The sequence below is a fragment of the Linepithema humile genome, chromosome 6 (assembly GCF_040581485.1).
Source record: "Linepithema humile isolate Giens D197 chromosome 6, Lhum_UNIL_v1.0, whole genome shotgun sequence".
NCBI classification, from domain to species: Eukaryota; Metazoa; Arthropoda; class Insecta; order Hymenoptera; family Formicidae; genus Linepithema; species Linepithema humile.
The window spans coordinates 23,053,916-23,071,286 of NC_090133.1; the positions used below are offsets into that span (position 1 = coordinate 23,053,916).

General features: G+C 32.3%; 3 protein-coding genes and 1 long non-coding RNA gene across 7 annotated transcripts; 2 read left to right on the forward strand and 2 right to left on the reverse strand.

Annotated features, from left to right (window-relative positions):
• Window positions 1–47: 47 nt before the first annotated feature.
• Window positions 48–941, reverse strand: LOC137000840 (uncharacterized). Its single transcript, XR_010891008.1, has 2 exons — window positions 305–941; window positions 48–251 (listed from the first exon to the last, which is right to left on the reverse strand). It is a non-coding gene; the product is annotated as an uncharacterized lncRNA (long non-coding RNA).
• A 177-nt stretch (window positions 942–1,118) lies between these two features.
• LOC105673009 (peptidyl-prolyl cis-trans isomerase NIMA-interacting 4) lies at window positions 1,119–2,016 on the forward strand. Its single transcript, XM_012368334.2, has 3 exons — window positions 1,119–1,277; window positions 1,510–1,629; window positions 1,716–2,016. Exons 1-3 carry the CDS (start codon window positions 1,176–1,178, stop codon window positions 1,872–1,874), a joined length of 381 nt encoding a protein of 126 aa, XP_012223757.1. The 5' UTR covers window positions 1,119–1,175; the 3' UTR covers window positions 1,875–2,016.
• LOC105673008 (L-selectin) lies at window positions 1,795–7,123 on the reverse strand. Its single transcript, XM_012368332.2, has 6 exons — window positions 6,918–7,123; window positions 5,484–5,847; window positions 4,751–4,878; window positions 3,086–3,265; window positions 2,849–3,014; window positions 1,795–2,528 (listed from the first exon to the last, which is right to left on the reverse strand). Exons 3-6 carry the CDS (start codon window positions 4,860–4,862, stop codon window positions 2,327–2,329), a joined length of 660 nt encoding a protein of 219 aa, XP_012223755.1. The 5' UTR covers window positions 4,863–4,878; window positions 5,484–5,847; window positions 6,918–7,123; the 3' UTR covers window positions 1,795–2,326.
• A 570-nt stretch (window positions 7,124–7,693) lies between these two features.
• sl (small wing phospholipase C gamma 1) lies at window positions 7,694–17,319 on the forward strand. 4 transcript variants are annotated; one of them, XM_067356688.1, is made up of 20 exons: window positions 7,694–7,809; window positions 8,899–9,096; window positions 9,614–9,763; window positions 9,902–10,040; window positions 10,266–10,428; window positions 10,544–10,857; window positions 11,017–11,223; window positions 11,303–11,723; window positions 11,846–12,157; window positions 12,237–12,418; window positions 12,517–12,694; window positions 12,777–12,842; window positions 13,016–13,207; window positions 13,326–13,547; window positions 13,628–13,834; window positions 13,903–14,284; window positions 14,365–14,504; window positions 14,610–14,717; window positions 14,853–14,942; window positions 15,063–17,319. In XM_067356688.1, exons 1-19 carry the CDS (start codon window positions 7,749–7,751, stop codon window positions 14,865–14,867), a joined length of 3,657 nt encoding a protein of 1,218 aa, XP_067212789.1. In that variant the 5' UTR covers window positions 7,694–7,748; the 3' UTR covers window positions 14,868–14,942; window positions 15,063–17,319. The 4 variants fall into 4 exon arrangements, with proteins under 4 accessions (XP_067212789.1, XP_067212790.1, XP_012223745.1 ...); XM_067356689.1 differs by having other exon boundaries at window positions 15,066–17,319; XM_012368322.2 differs by lacking the exon at window positions 7,694–7,809 and adding an exon at window positions 8,052–8,212.
• Window positions 17,320–17,371: the final 52 nt, after the last annotated feature.

The following is a 17,371-nucleotide window of genomic DNA, read 5'->3' on the forward strand; positions in this document are numbered from 1 at the left end:
ATTTGCCAACTGACGTTTGATCTCGCCTCTGACTATATTCGTTAAAAATTCAGTCCACGAGTAGATTGCCTTTGGCTTTATTTATTTGGCAATTGTTTCAAAATCATATTGATAATAAAAACTCTCATTAACAAATAAAAAGTAATATCAATTGACATTGAAACAATTCCAAATTACAAAAAACAATAACTGACCTTTTTAGCTGTTTGGTGTCTGTTGACATATATACTGCACAGCACAAACACTAGATACTATATAAATATTTTCATATAGAAGCACATATATATACGCAAAAGAAACGTACACTGTATAAGAAAAAAAGAACACTACGGAAAGTGTCTTTTTTTCATGAGGGTATATTTTACGTGCCATTAACCGTATTATTATTTTTCGGTTTTTTTGACAGATACGGAAAGTGTCAACGTTACAATAGGTTAGACGACAAACGCGACTCATACGCACACAATCGAGTATTCGTGTACAATTCGTGTATGTGTGCTATATGGCACCTCTCTGATATTATCCGGGAACTAATCTATTGTTGTTTTTTCGTCTGTTATACCGATACCGGACGCACACGTATATAAAAATAGTCGGACAGAAATATCTTTTACATTAGACTTTTCAGCCTAATTTTAATAATTCCATAACATTCTATTCTGCAGTCCGCAATTCGGGCTGCACTTATTCAGCGTGTTAAAACTGTTGAACTTTTATAAAAAACGAAAATAGATAACCCTATGCAATATATTATCCTAAGAGCAGAATAGAAATTAATTTTGTAATTAATTTTTTTCTGAATAAAGTCGAGCACTCCAAATTCCGTTTTTATGTACACTTTAATCCTGTAAAAGGATTTACAATTCTATGCAACCAATAAAAAGATATTTTTGTCCAAAAAAATATAATATCTGGCCGGTAAAACAGACCTCACATTTGCCTCGCACTTACCTCGTACTTGTCTTGCACTTGCTTCGCACTGTATCGAAACTCACATGTCTGTATTCCTTATATTCTCCATTACACATAAACTTCTGGTTCAATAAATTGTCAACAATTTGTTTACCAATACTCATTTATATCAATTCGCTAATTATCCACACATGATAAGCGTGAAAACTTCTTTACGGATTTACATTCCGATGGCGCAATTGACGTAACCTAAAATTACGATCATGCCGAAGAAGAATGCCGGTACCGCGAAAACTAGCAAGGGTAAATCTTCGGAGGAAAGCAGCAGTGGAAAAGCGGAAAAAAAGGGAGGAAATGCAGTGAAAGTAAGGCAATACATTTTGTATTATTAACAACATATGTGTCATATACGCGTGTCATTTGCAAATAAATATGTTACTTAGTACATATAATAGTTTATATTTTGACAAGAGAAACAATATACATGTCTATTTGATTATTAATAATTGTTAACAATAACTCGTGTACCGTTTACTCTTTTTACATCTTTAAAACTTTCATGCAATTTATTTTATACAATTATTCTTTTATGCACAGGTTAGACATGTCCTGTGTGAGAAGCAATCGAAAATATTGGAAGCTTTGGAAAAATTGAAGGCTGGTCAAAAGTTTAATGAAGTTGCAGCGACGTATAGTGAGGACAAAGCCAGATCCGGGGTAATATGCCTACATTTGAAATAACTTAATTATATTAAAAATAATTTTTGTAATTGTGTTTGAAACTTTGTGTTTATTGCCTGAAGGGTGATCTTGGTTGGATGACACGAGGTTCCATGGTAGGGCCCTTCCAAGATGCTGCCTTTGCATTACCAGTTTCCAATCTGGCATCTCCAGTTTACACAGATCCACCAGTGAAAACAAAGTTTGGCTATCACATCATAATGGTAGAAGGTAAAAAGTAATGTTAACAATATAAATTTTGTAAATGCTTTTGTAAAACTTTATTGCTATATCTGGAATGTACAATTAGTATACATATATTATTTTAAGAATGTAACTTTATATAATTTTTCATAAACTATAGTAACTGTTGTGCATTTTAAACTGCAGTCTCTACTTTATCATATATTCTTTGTATCTAGTTATATTTATATATAAATAGTCGTATTGTTGGGAATGAAGAAATTAGTAAAATTTTTATTAAAAAAGCACATTAAATAATTCATGCATTTCGATCAAATGAATATGGGAGTATTAATAACATTATGGTTGTAATAAATAAAGGTTCTCTATATACTACTCAGTCGCTTCTCTGGCGTGCCGCATAGACGGGCTTTTGAACGTTGTAACTTGATAGACGTTGAAACCTGCTCGGATGAAAGTAAAGCTACCATTCCTTAAAGTTTTTTGTCCATTAAATGCGAATGTTCGGGTTAGTGAAGCGAACGTATTTCAGAAGAGACTCGTTGTCCTCGCAGACCCAGGGTTTCTTGTGATGACACGCCACGTCGTGCCAATTCACTCCGTCATTGTAGAATTGATTGAGGATCGCCAAGCAATTCTCGGGAGCGCCGCCTTGGATGGCCTCGCGATTGTCCGGCTGCGGTTTGCCAATGCTGAACAAAATACACATATTATATCAATATTTGTGATGAATCAAAACGCATGCATTATCTTTGCCTTTGTCATAGACTTTGTATTAGCGATTACAGAGTAAAGAGTAATGGGCAATTGTAGTAAGCGGATGAGAAAGATTTAATTAAGAAGCGTTCGACATCCTTGATCTGAAAAGAGAAAATCGCACATTGATGCATCTCGATGCATACAAAGACTCGAGTGGCAGCGTTGTACTTACGCGCGAAATTACAGACCGGTATGCGCTATGAACGTGTAGTATATTGCGAATAATAGTTACGAGACAAGGCATTAGTCTTACCCGCCGCTCTCGGACCAGTCGTTTTGGCTGCGATCGTTGGTCGGCGCGAGCTTCTGCAACTCGGCGGTCCAGAACCAACCGTTGATGTGCAGAGGCTGCAGATCCGGTCGGTCGCAGCCTTTGAAGTCGCACAGACGACCAGAGGTCCAGATGTACTTCACTTTGTCTGCAAAGAGAAACGTTTCATTAGCATCTTTTGTTCCCGCTTTCACGAACAATGCGTGAAGCAATATGTACTTTGAACGATGCGGCTCTTGATGAATTCATTCTCGGCGGAAGTCTCCAGAGAAACGAGATCCATGCAACGCTGTCGGCAGAAGTTTCTACCCGACAGCCAGTCCACCTCCTGTCCGGCCGTCCTCGGATCGGCCCACGAGAAGTAATAACCTTTCCCATTGAATCGTTGATGGATAATTCCTGCAGAAAAATCGTAATTAGAAAACTAAGCGAATGAAATAGCCGTTGAATAATAATAATTAGGCAATCATCTTTATGAATGTCTTTGAATGCGCAAAGTATGTTTATCGGAAAGAGCCGGAGGCCTTTGCCGGAGTGAAAGTTGTGAAATTAGTGTCAGTCCCGACGATGACCTCGCCAACCACAGTCACGACCTAGACATTGGCACTCGTGCCGTATGCTGATTACATCGTCACATTCCGGATAAAGAAAAAGAAAGTTTTATATGAGACAGTTTTATATGGCTCGAAACATATCGATGGGCTGCGTCTAATGAATAAAAAATTAGTTATGTGCATGACTCATACATTCTTCGCCTTTGAATTCTACAAGCTCGTCGATGATGTCCCAATCGAGAAAGATATTCTAGAAACACGATTTAATCCATTTACTACTACAATCTTTTAACATTAGACAGAAAAAGCAAAACGCATCTTAAACGTATTTCAACAGATTAAGAAATTGACAAACATAGAAATATTCCAAACAAAGCTTAATTTAATTTTAAACGCATTCTTCTAGAGAGTTCAAGAAAGAGTTGATTAATAAGTCTTTTATCTACGAATTCCTATTCTGATAACAGAGAGCTTGGAAAATCGTCTGAAAAAATACGAAAGCGGCGCTCTAAATTAGACAGATTTGTCATCGTCGCTGTTGACCCGGTCGAAAACGATGAGCGTGAAAGTGCCACCCGACATATTTCGTACTACTTACGACGAGGACATTTCCAATTCAAATGCGTTCGAGTTACACCGTCGTCGGTGTCATCGTCACACTTTCTATAACGAGCGTGAGCGCCGAAGATGTAAGAATGGTCGGTCACGTACAATTAGTGGCGATAAGAGAATACGATGTACAATGGGTCGGGACCGAGCGACGGTAAACAGTGACCTCGAAGCGGGACCGAAGGCGGAGTAGGAAGTAGGAAAACAGATGGAGAAGGAAGATTCCGCAGGGTCACCGCCTTTAATCACAAATATTGGAAACTACTTTCTCTGGTTCGTGGTTCCCTTAGATGTTTAGCTGTCGAGGGAAATAGGAAAACTCTCTCCGGCGTGGTTCCCGAGCGTTGGGAATATCTATTATTTATTCTAGTGAAAATTTTATAAAGATTCTAAATGATCATTTTTTTCCACGGTCGATTCATCTATACAAAGTTACCAGCAACAATAGCAACGATTATCTCCATCAATCGTGAATAAATTAACGCCATTGAATAATTTGATCATTTACCGCCTTTAATTTGTAAACAATACGGCAGTAAAAAATAATTTCATACAATTAAAATGCCTTTTCATCCAAGTAGTGCAAAAATTTGAAAAACAAATGTAATATTTATATATAAAACAAAGCATCTCAATATTAAATATTTAAAGAACGTCTTTGACAATTGCTTGCATGTTGCTTGAGATTTTGAGATAAAAAGTAAGGATACGCAAAACTTACTCTGTGCGCAAAGTACTGGATTTGGTGATTCCAAAATCCTACCGCTGGGTTGTGGTTGGAATTGGGCGGAGGAAAATCCCACGAGAGCGGTAAGAAGTACGAGCGCTATCATTCTTCTTCTTTTTTCGCTATGGTCAGTGAATAAGAAATGTGAAATTAATATCGTCTACTTAAATAACTGAATTATGAACGAGATTTGTTCTAATTAGCTTTATCTTCTTTTTTCGATCGTGAATGTTAATATAAATTTCTTTATTATGTTTGTGTTTAAATGTCCGAACTTTCCTGAAGAAGCGATTCTCTTCAAACCGGTTCCACGATTGCAACGTTATATAGGGTGCGTCCTAATTTCAAATGACAGATGACACTTCAACTGTCACTAATTATTATTGTTCTTAATCCATCTTACACATTGTTATTAAAATATAATTTCCATCATATAAGACTCTTTCTTAATTTTGTATATAAAAGTTAAGAATTTTTAATAATAATATTAATATTATTTAAAGATATTACTTAATAGTATTTTGTATAATCAGATATTAATACATGAGAAAATATGATACATTTTTCTTAATAAAAAAAAATTCTCTAAAACAAAATTCAAATGTGATTGAGTCGAATCGTTTTTGATCTTATATTTAATATTTGTTATCTACGGCAATCGTGCGCTTCTTGATGCATAATAACATAATGTAATCTTATATTTTTAAAAATCATCTACTAAATTTACCTGACACAATCAACACTTGTTCGATCCTAATTAACAAAATTAGGCGCTTCAAAACGCGCACTGATCTCCACAGAAGAAAACTTCAACAAATATCGATGTTGGTTCTGCAGACGTTCAACGAAGAATTGCAGTGCCTTCTTGGCAGGCACCCCTATATATACACAATGAGGACACCTCGTGCCAATACTTTTACCACCCGACGAGCGGTGAGATTTGCCCAGCACGGAGACTTCGACGCCGTGGGTTTCGTACAGATCGTACGCTCCTTTCCTCCTTGTACAAGGGGGGGTCATCTTTTGGGCGTGGAACCGCGTTTCCGGCGACATTCGGAACGATGCTCAAAAATCGCGCGTACACCTTTCCTCTGAAATATGTGAAATTGATTAGAAAAAAAAAACTTTCCCGCCATTTGCGATGCGGCGACAATCGCACGGAAATGAAAGCGGAAAATCCGTGGGACACCATATAAATCATTAAATATATTTCTAAAATTAGAATGAATAGAACAATTATAGTAAAGAGAGCTTAGAAAATTTGGATGCTATTAAAATTCAATGTTTAAACTTTGCACGGATTTTGAAGCTTTCGTCCTGTCTTGTGACATTTTTGAAGGTTTAATTATTCGGATGGCTACTTTCAATTTTCACTAATTTATGAAGAACTAAAACTGGCTTTATTTAATTAGCTGATGCTTAATATTCTACGAGGATTGCGAATACTTTCTAGAGAACTTTGAAAACGGTGTTTTGCGCTGGAAACAAAGTTGCATAATTTTTAAGTAATTTGTAGAATTAAAAGAAACATCTTTCAGTCTTCTAAAATTCGGCGTCTTTGAATAGATTATATGAAAAGTGGAAAGTAAAATCTCAGTGATGCAAGTGAAAGGAGAGTACACGAAAGCATGGAAATTGAAATAGCGCTGCGTAAAAAATTCTCAGAAAGAGTATATTCCGTAATATTCCCTCAAGTATGTGAAATAAATTAACGGTGTGTTCGACGCAATCATGTTTGCATGTTTGTTCAGGATGATCGTTTGACTGCGTTTGACACGTCGCTGGCTCGTGAGAAAACACGAACTTTCGCTAAAACGTCCATGGAATTTTAAACAGAACTTACGGCCCCGAAAAATTTTTTCTCGTTATCAGTTCATGTACGGCTTATATATGCCTAAAATAGATGCGAGTTAAACTACAATTTATAAAATTAATGTTTTTATTTTTTAATATCCTTTATTATAATGAAATAAGAATGGAGAATTTTTTTAACTTAGTTGCGTGCGCTTAAATGTTTAATTCATTTACTTCTGTGTGCGTTAAATGAAGTTTTACGTTTTACCATAAAAATGGTGTCACGTTTTTATATGCAATTTAAGCAACATAAATTGTTAATTGGTGTGCAATTTACAGAATAACAACGCTAATTTACTTCACTGACATTGTGTATAATCTTTATAACCTCTTTAACTCCACTCGTGGCCATGTTTCTTTAAACAACAATTTCTGTAATCACGTCCTTAATAATTTTAGTCAAGACTCAAACCAAATGGTTTAAGTTTTGACTTAAATTTTATCTAAGATTTAAACCAAACGGTTTTTCGATGCCGGAAAAATGTTCTAAAAAGATATTTTTAGGACGTTTTAAAAACGTCTTAAAAAAAGAATTTTTTAATGATCCTAAAGCCGAATTCCCACTGAGCGCGTCACGCGTCGGCGTCATCCGTCGCGTCACGAATTAACCAATCAAAACATCCCATTTTATTCGCGCGGCAAATGATGCGATAAAATGGGATGTTTTGATTGGTTAATTCGTGACGCGCTCAGTGGGAATTCGACCTAAGAGTCTGGTTTATGTTGTCAGATTTTTGATTGGTTTGTCATTTCATATTAAACCAATCAAATATTGGATAACATAACCAGATTCTTACTTCTAGAGTTTTTAGTATACGTAAAAATATATTACGCTTTTATAGGACTTCCACTTTATTTAATTCTCTTTGGTCAGAAGTAGGGTGATAAAATTAGATAAGTTAAAACCATTGAACTTTATACAAACTGGAAAGCGCCGTGCTTAAGATGCGGTCAGACAAACAGAACATTCGGATTGTTTTGTCTCTTTCTGTTGTAGGCTTTCTTCCTGAACTTTGTACATGCGTATACTCATGTATACTCTACACATGTATATAAAAAAATGGAGGCTTTCAATAAGCCTGTGAAGAAAAGAGACAAAATAATCCCACTGCCTCTCTTTGTCTGACCACTCGCTTATATGGGAAGCTTGCATGGGAGGCGCTTTTCAGTTTGTATAGAATTTAGTGCTCCATTCAAAGGTTTCTCTTTTTTTTTTTAATTTTTAACACTCTTCGAACAACATAAGAAATCTATATTTATTACGTTTGTAGTTTTACTGCTTACGTTTTTTTTTGTGTGCTATGGCCCTAAAACTGAACCTAAACCACTGATGCAATATTTCCTACGGGGCTCCATGGCTCCCGAGCCGCACACAAGCGAGAACTGTGTATATGTGCTGCGCAAAGCGTTCTGCGCAATACATGTACATGCTTCTCGGTTGTGTGGGATCGTGAGCCGTGGAGCTTCGTTGGAAATATCGCATTACTGACCTAAACGAGTAATTAATGACATATTAAAAGAGGATGTGTCAAAAAACTTGGCTATAGGAAGTAGCTTGAAGTCACTTATACGATTAAAAAAAAATTATTATTTGAGAAACAGGTATGGCATATTTTTAAGTATAAGACGCTGATAATATAGTAAAAATTGTCACGCTCATGGAAAATTAACAGCACGACATAACAATGCGTTTATAAAATTAAATTTTAAAATTACCGCATTCAAAGAAGTATTTTAGAAATATATAATTATGTACGATGCTTTTTAACAGTTCTAATCACATGTTTTATTAATATTGTGAATGTGCTTGCGCAAAAACAATTTCGCATTTTGAGGCAAATCGGATAGGTTATGTTTACATTGTAAAGGTTATTAGAAAGATACATTTTAATTAACAGATCTATGCAAAGTTCGTAATTGTAATTTTATTTTGTCGTAATCCATGTGAAGATGACGAGAATATCTGTAAATCAGATTGAATCATTTATGGCTAAATGTGTATATACATATCTCATAATCTTCTACAACTACAGTTCTTCAATTTGTACGTTCCTACAAATTTATAAGAACAACAAAAAAAATTATATTTTCGTAATAGTAGAATAATTTATACTGTTGCATTTTCTGTAATAAAGAGTTTTGCAAATTTTAAACATGATTTTATTATTTAAGAGACCTATTTTATAAAATGTGTAAATTATTTTTGTTTTACACTAAAATATTTTACAATTAAACTCAAAATTGAACAACATAAGGTCTAAATTATTTGTCAAATAAATATGTTACAGTACAGCAACATAACTTTTCAAAAATGAATGGAATTATACCTGAAATGGAACAAATTATTAGTCAATTGGAAAGAGGTACTGTAGTTACTAAGTTTTTTCCAAGAAAACGGCCAGAAAAGAAAACTCTTATGATAAGAAGAGAAACTAGACAAATTGTTTGGTCTAGAAGCGCAACATTCAGACCTTTTGATGGTTCTGGTAAGGTTCTATTTTACATTCATCTTTTTAAATTTTATTTAATGTTTGTCTTAGGGATATATCTTGTCTTTATAGTTATTTTGAGATATCCACAGCAGAAATGGTCACAATATTAGCTAAGGATAGTAGCTATAGGTCAAAACCATGAAGGGAAGGTTCTTTATTATATAAGGGTGAGTTTGTAAAAATCGAGTTTATGTCAGTTAAAATGGATCTCATCCAATAATTTTTATATTTATATTTATATTTTATTATCCTGCAATATAATTTAAATCACTATCATGTAATAACATCGAGATATGCAATTAGTATTTTTGAATAATTATTTTAATTTGTAACATTAAACATTGTGCACAATGAGATCCTTCCCTTCAATTACGTTAGGATATACTTTTTTTTATTTTTTATTTACAGACAAACTTCTTGATATTGCCAATACATTGGATAAGATCTATTAGAATTATAAATATTACATATTTGAAGCACATGATAATTTGATTACCTCATTTATTTGCAGTGGAAATAAGAGAAGTTAAAGAAATTAGGGTGGGGAAACAATCTAAAGATTTTGAAAAGTGGCCTGAAGATGCTAAGAGAATTGAGAATCTAAGATGCTTTGTTGTATATTATGGTTCAGAATTTAGATTGAAAACTCTTTCTATATCAGGTAATTATCATACATAATTGTATTATCGCAGATTGATTGTTTTTATTACAGACAAGTATTGCTCAATACTTATAATAAAGTAATACTTATATTAAATATTAGTTGGTTTAAAATAATATTTATCTGTGTTTATTTCAGCTCTTAGTGAAAAAGAATGTGAGTTGTGGGTTAAAGGATTACGTCACTTAGTGCAAGACACTATAAATGCACCATATCCTTTACAAGTTGAAAGATGGCTTAGAAGAGAATTTTATGCAATGGAAAATTCCCGTGAAATGTAAATAGTCTACGAATTTTTTTATGTTATATATGTTTATATAGGATGTAATGGAAATTAGTGTGGCTAAACTTCAGAAGTCTCCATTGCACCCTTTATATGCATTAGAAATTTTGTATGCATATGATACATGCATACGTGTGTGATTTATATATTTATATTTTATATATATAAATATTTACACCGTCTTTTATGTCATCTTAATATTTAAATTTTTGTTAACAGGGTTACATTGAAAGATGTAAAAGCGTTTTTGCCTAAAGTTAATTGCAAAATTGCTACAAATAGACTCAGAGAATTGTTCCAAGAAGTAGATACGAGAAACCGAAATGAGCTTGGGTTTGATGATTTCGTTATTCTATACCATAAACTAATGTTTGATCAGAATGTAAGTATATCATTTCTGTATGAATATTATTAATATCACTATTTATCCGTTTGTTCTAAATTAATGTGATATCTATGTTAATATATCTATGCGAAATTAACATATGTTTTTACAGAATCTCACAGATTGGCATAAACTGTTGAATTATTCCAAAACTGCACAAACCATCACACTTCAAGAATTCCAAAACTTTTTAATTACTGAACAACAAGATAGTTTGGGAAGTAATGAATTAGAAATATCGCGTTTTATTAGGGAATATTTGCAAGATCCTCAGAGAGATATACAGGAACCGTATTTTACCTTCTCAGAATTTATAGATTTCTTATTTTCCAAACAAAACGACATCTGGAATCAAAAATTTAATCAAGTTTCTCAAGATATGAGCCACTCTCTTGCACATTATTGGATAGCGTCATCACATAACACGTATGTAATCTTTAAAGATATGTAATTGTAAATGTTCCTACAACCTTAACTAACGATATATAAATATATTATTAGTTTAACATTGTATTGTTAGTTAGGATATGTGCAATAATATATTAGCTATAATATTAATATGTATATAAAATGATAATATTGCAGATACTTGATGGGAGATCAGATTAGCAGTGAAAGTAGCTGTCAGGCTTATGTGCGTGCATTAAGAGCAGGATGCAGATGTATAGAGCTTGATTGTTGGGATGGTCCAGATGGAATGCCATTTATATTCCACGGACATACTCTTACCACTAAAATTAAATTTTTAGACGTTATTAAAACTATCAAGGAGCATGCTTTTTCTACATCCGAGTAAGTTAAAAAGAAAAAAAGGAGAAACCGATTATTTTTACATATTCATATCTCTTATTAATACGCCTTGTCCATTCAGATATCCTGTTATTTTGTCTATTGAGGATAATTGTACCTTGCCGCAACAACGCAAAATGGCAACGACTATGCAAGAAGTATTTGGTGATATGCTGTTAGTTCAGCCTGTCGATAAAAATGAAACTTATCTTCCTTCTCCATTCGCGTTACGTAGAAAAATTTTATTAAAACATAAGAAACTTCCGGACGGAGTCGATGAATCCTCGTTTCTTGTTCGAAATGATGAAAGCAGGCAAGAGATGGATCTTCGAAATACTGTGAAAAATGGGATTCTTTATTTGGAGGATCCCGTTGATAGGGAATGGAATCCTCATTTTTTTGTGCTGACGCAACAGAAGTTGTTTTATACAGACACGTTTTCAAGATCGCAAGAAACGGAACACGATGATGATGAAGAAAGCAGCGTTAGGAGAACGTCGGATGTACGTGCATATGTAAAATATGTTTTTTTTTTTTCTTCGATTCTTTTTTGGATTGGTGATATGTGAATATATTCTACACGAAATAGAAGTGTTGAAATAATATTTTATTACAATTTTAAAAGGGCGCGCCAAATGACGAGCTGCATTTTGGGGAAAAATGGTTTCATGGGAAATTAGCAAGGGGAAGAGAGGAGGCTGAAGAATTATTACGATGTTATTCCTATCTTGGAGATGGTACTTTTCTAGTACGAGAATGTGTTACATTTGTGGGTGATTATTGTTTATCGTTCTGGCGTAAAGGAAAGGTGAATCATTGTCGTATTAAGCTGAAACAGGAAATGGGACAAACGCAATATTATCTTATTGACACCAATTGTTTTGATAGTTTATACAGCTTAATTACTCATTATCGCAATCATCCGCTTAGAAGCCAAGTAAGTGTGTGCAAAAATTATTATGTATCGTGAAAAGAATGTTACAGATATCGGATTAAAAATGAAAATTTGCTTATAGGAATTTCTAATTACTCTACAAGAACCAGTACCTCAACCAAACAAACACGAGGAAAAGGAATGGTGGCATCCTGAATGCACGCGAATTGCGGCAGAAGAGATGCTAAAGCGTATACCCACGGATGGTGCTTTTTTAGTGAGACCTAGTGAAAGAGAAAGTAATTGTTATGCAATTTCATTTAGGTATGTTCTTGAAAGTATTATGTATTTTTATTATAATTTTACGATTGTATAATTTGCTTCTTGCATTGATATTATCATTATACTCTATTATTACACAGAGCGGAAAAGAAAATAAAACATTGTAAAATAAAACTTGAAGGGAGGCTCTACAGCACTGGAACTGTACAATTCGAGAGCTTGGTTGAATTAGTAAATTATTACGAACGGCATCCGTTGTATAAAAAAATCAAACTAAGCCATCCTGTTAATCAGGATATCATTAGAAGAATGGGATTGGTATGCACTTAATCTTTTAGTTTAAAGTTTATAGATACATAGATATATGGTGAAAATAACAAATACTATCCTTCTTATTTAGGATAATGATGATGGATCTGTTTATGGCATCCCAGGTTACATGGACCCTACAAGCTTTACGTCGAAAGTAAGTAAAGTAACAAAATTGTACCTATAATTGTTGACTTTATATACTAAGTTCTGCAATAATAAAAATATGCATAAAAATATTAATGGATATAAGAATTGTAATTCTATTTGATTGCACATGTATAAATGTATTAATGCACTTGTACTTACTTTATATTAATTACTTTAAAGGTTACAGTTAAGGCTATGTATGATTATAAAGCTAGACGGGACGACGAATTGACGTTAGTCAAGCATGCTATAATTACTAATGTCAATCGACAAAGTGAAGGATGGTGGAGAGGTGATTATGGTGGTAAAAAACAACACTGGTTTCCTGCTAATTACGTAGAAGAAATTGATCAACAAGAAAATCAGGGAGATGTAGGTCTCGAGTTTCATATTTACAAATAATAATCAAGAAAATACTGTAACACATTGACATGACGTTTGCTGTACAGTATTTACTGCGTCTAATTTAACAATATCTTGTACTTTTTAGTCGGCAGATTCTATGATGCTCGGCAGCTTGCAGAAAGGTTCATTGGATATCATGGGTGCTGTAGTAGAATTAACAGTTGGAGAAAGACCAGGTCTAGAATGGATCTTAAGGATACAAAATCCTAGTATGTGTTCAGTATTCGAAGTTGCGACACCCTTGAAAGATACCGCGTTAGAATGGATGTCAAGTATTAAAGAGACCGCGCAGAATGCAAGTGTTAGGGTAAATATGCAACTTACTTTGTATCTAAATCCAAATATTGCTTGGCATAGATAATATGCGTTATGAATATTTTTTTTTAGGAAAGTCAGCATAAGGAAATGGAAAGAGCATGGAGAATTGCCAAGGAAATGTCTAATCTTATAGTATATTGTAGATCAGTTGCATTTAACATAGAGCGACTAAAAACTAAGGGATTTACGTTCCACGAAATGAGTAGTTTTCCCGAAACAAAGGCTGAAAAATTAATGTGTCAACAAGAAAATAAATTTTTTATAAAGTACCATCAGGTATATAAATAAATTACAATATTAAAATGCGATTTAAAATAGATGATCAAAAAATATCTTTTTTATAGGTTCAGTTTAGTAGAGTTTATCCAAAGGGTCAACGCATCGATTCATCCAATTACAATCCCGTACCGATGTGGAATTCTGGTTGTCAAATGGTAGCTTTGAATTATCAGACCGGAGACAAGTCAATGCAATTAAATCAGGCGAAATTTAAAGAGAACGGAAATTGCGGCTATTTATTGAAGCCAGAATTCATGTTTAGACATGACTTTAATCCATGTGACAAAAATACATTGCACGGAGTTGATTCGCTGAAAATCAGTTTAAAAATTATTGGAGCGAGGCATTTAATGAGATCAGGAAGAGGCACTGCCAGTCCATCCGTCGAAATCGAAATTATAGGAGCAGATTTCGATTCAGGAACGAAATTAACAACAAAGACGATCCGTAAGCATGTCCATTTTAATTACAATTTTACAATAAGCCTAATTGTATGCTAAACATAATTATAATTCTTGAATTTACAGCCGACAATGGATTTAATCCAATGTGGAATGAAACATGTGAATTTGAAATATTCAATCCATATTTTGCTCTTATACGATTTTTAGTGCAAGACGAAGATATGTTTGGCGATAGTAATTTCATAGGACAAGCTACTTATCCAGTAAATACTTGATCAATATTAAAAATATTTATGTCTAGGTTGAAATAGAGTATTGTTACTTATAATGTCTTCTAATGTTTCTAATTTAAATCTCATTTTTCATAGGTGCGTTGTTTAAGGACAGGATATAGAAGTGTTCCATTAAAAAATATATATAGCGAAGATCTTGAGCTTGCTTCCTTATTGATACATATTAAAACCATGCCTTCATCGGTAAGAAGAAATTCTATTCCAGAGTTATTTTGATTATAATATGATTTAGATTTTAATTAAAATCTACTTGTAATATAATATAATACTTAGAATATAATTCGGTCCATTTTAATAAATTTTTGTTGTCTTATACAGGGACATAATGCATAATAAATCAACAAAAAGTTAAATCTGTGTTGTGGAATATTCAATATGTAATTTAATAAAACTATTGAAATTAGCGTAGTAAGTATTTATATCTTACATAATTAAATTAACAATAGCTTTATATAAATGAACGGAATACATACATATGTATGTGTACATATCTGTTATACATTAATGTGTCATCTATATTTATTCCAGATGATGCAAACTATAACGATTGGTACATATCGCAACAGTACAGAATGGTATAAAAATAATGTTAGGACGAACATATCGTTAGAAAACTGTATATATTTATATCAAACTTTAACAAGTTAGATACATGTAGATTATTGCAGAAATATATTAAAAATGTTTCTATGATTCACATATGACATAAAGTGATTAAATATTCTATGTTCTCTCATCAAAAAGAGAAATATATTAAAAAAAATAATGAAATAAAAAATTAAAAGATTGATTAAGTTAAAAAAAAGTTTTAACAAGACAAATAGACAATATATATGCATCTAGATGATTGAAATCTAGAATAGATAAATTATACTGCTACGACATATGGATATTATTAATAGCGTTGAAGCAATAGAGTATATTTTGTTTTATATATGAGGCGTTTTTAATAATTTATGTGATTAGTAATATATCATATTGACTTGTTATGTTTCGTAAAATATGCTCTCATATATTGCATAATGAATTATCTTTCCTTATAACAATTAGTTTATCAAATCATCATGTTTTATACTTGTAGTGCTAATATTAATTACTTAATTTAAAAGAGTAATTGCTCTATGCAATGAAATGAATGGATGAAGAGAAAGAAATATAATATAAGCACAAATACGCTATAATATCATAGATATATATTATGGCATTTAATGCAAAAGAAGTGTCACTTATGCGCGACAAACACACATCATACACTTAGAGTATTTAGAACTACAGATACAACTAGAACTATAGATACAAATTTAATTAAGTGATAAATTTTAGATTAAAACTGAAGTCCTAATATATATAGATCTATAAATCAATTACTTTCTAGATATTTATTTTTAAAATTTTTTATTTAGTATATATATATATGTGTGTGTGTGTATGTCTAAAGTTTTATATGACACACATATGAAACATAGATTAATATTTCATACGTCATGGACTGATATCTCGAGATTATTCACGAGAAGCGATAATAAATGATGAAATGAATTCACGCTCGCCTGGAAACACAACTGAGAGTAACTTTCGTTACTATTACAGATACACATAAATAAAGTTAATTCTTTATAATTTCGAAGCTGCCTATTAAATATTCTGAATTTTCATGATATCGATCAATGTACGTAGTGCGATCGTATATATCATTAATACTTTCTAGAGAGACTTTGACTTATTAACTAAAATAATAAATATTTAAAAAACAGTTAGTTTACAGATCTATGTTTATCGAGACATTTTTATTTCTTTTTTGATAAATTCTATTACACAGTTAAGTTTGTATCTACAATAATATATTTCATAATTCTCGTTCATTATTAATTTTTCAACATTATTTTTATATGCAGAAAGATTAGGAAAATATATCAATAGTCTTAAGATTTTTTAAATTGTGTGACATTAAATGAAAAATTTTATTCATTATAATACTTACGTACATGTACTGGTCAGATTTCATGTAAAATATTGTAGGTCAATAATAGCAAAAATGGAACAAAATATCAGAGGCTTATTTGCAATCTATGCCTATAAAATTACATTACAGTATGTATATGTGTGTGTTCTACGAATTGAGATAAAAGTGTGTAAAACTTTTATTTTTTCTAGTCTAAAGTGCATAGACATACATATCTTTAATGATAAAGAAATATCAAAATACGTGCAAGGCGACACTATAGTTATGTCGCAATTTAGTTTCCTTTATAACTGATAAATGATGCTCAATTTTAAATCAGACGTCAGAAAGATTTTTTTTCTATTATATGATTAAGCGAATATTTTTAGTATTCAAACATGTAATTATGTGAACATTTTTAATATGCATTATTATTTTATAATGAGCATCTTTGGTAAACAAATTTTTCCTCGATAATTTTACACATGTATGTGTAAGATGCATATTACATTTTTTTTTAATTGTAATATACTAAAAAAACGACGATAATTCTGTCATGTTTTTAAATGTTAATTATATTTTAATCATTGCGTGTGCTTATATGTAAAATTTTTGTAAATGGAAAATATGCGCTTGTACTTTGTACTGTGAACAATACAAGTAGACATATCTGTTGAAAACAAAGGCATAAAATTTTGTGTAATAAATTTTGCTTTGTTACAAACGCGACTAGAGATGTTAATTTAAACATTAGCTGTAGAAATAAATTCTATCCGATTTGTGTAAAATCAAAACTTTACTTGAAAAAGAATTAAAACTCAATCGAGATATTCTTCACCGTTATTGATGACCTTATGCGATTTTTCGGGCAGCTTGTGAATGCTGTAGAAATAGA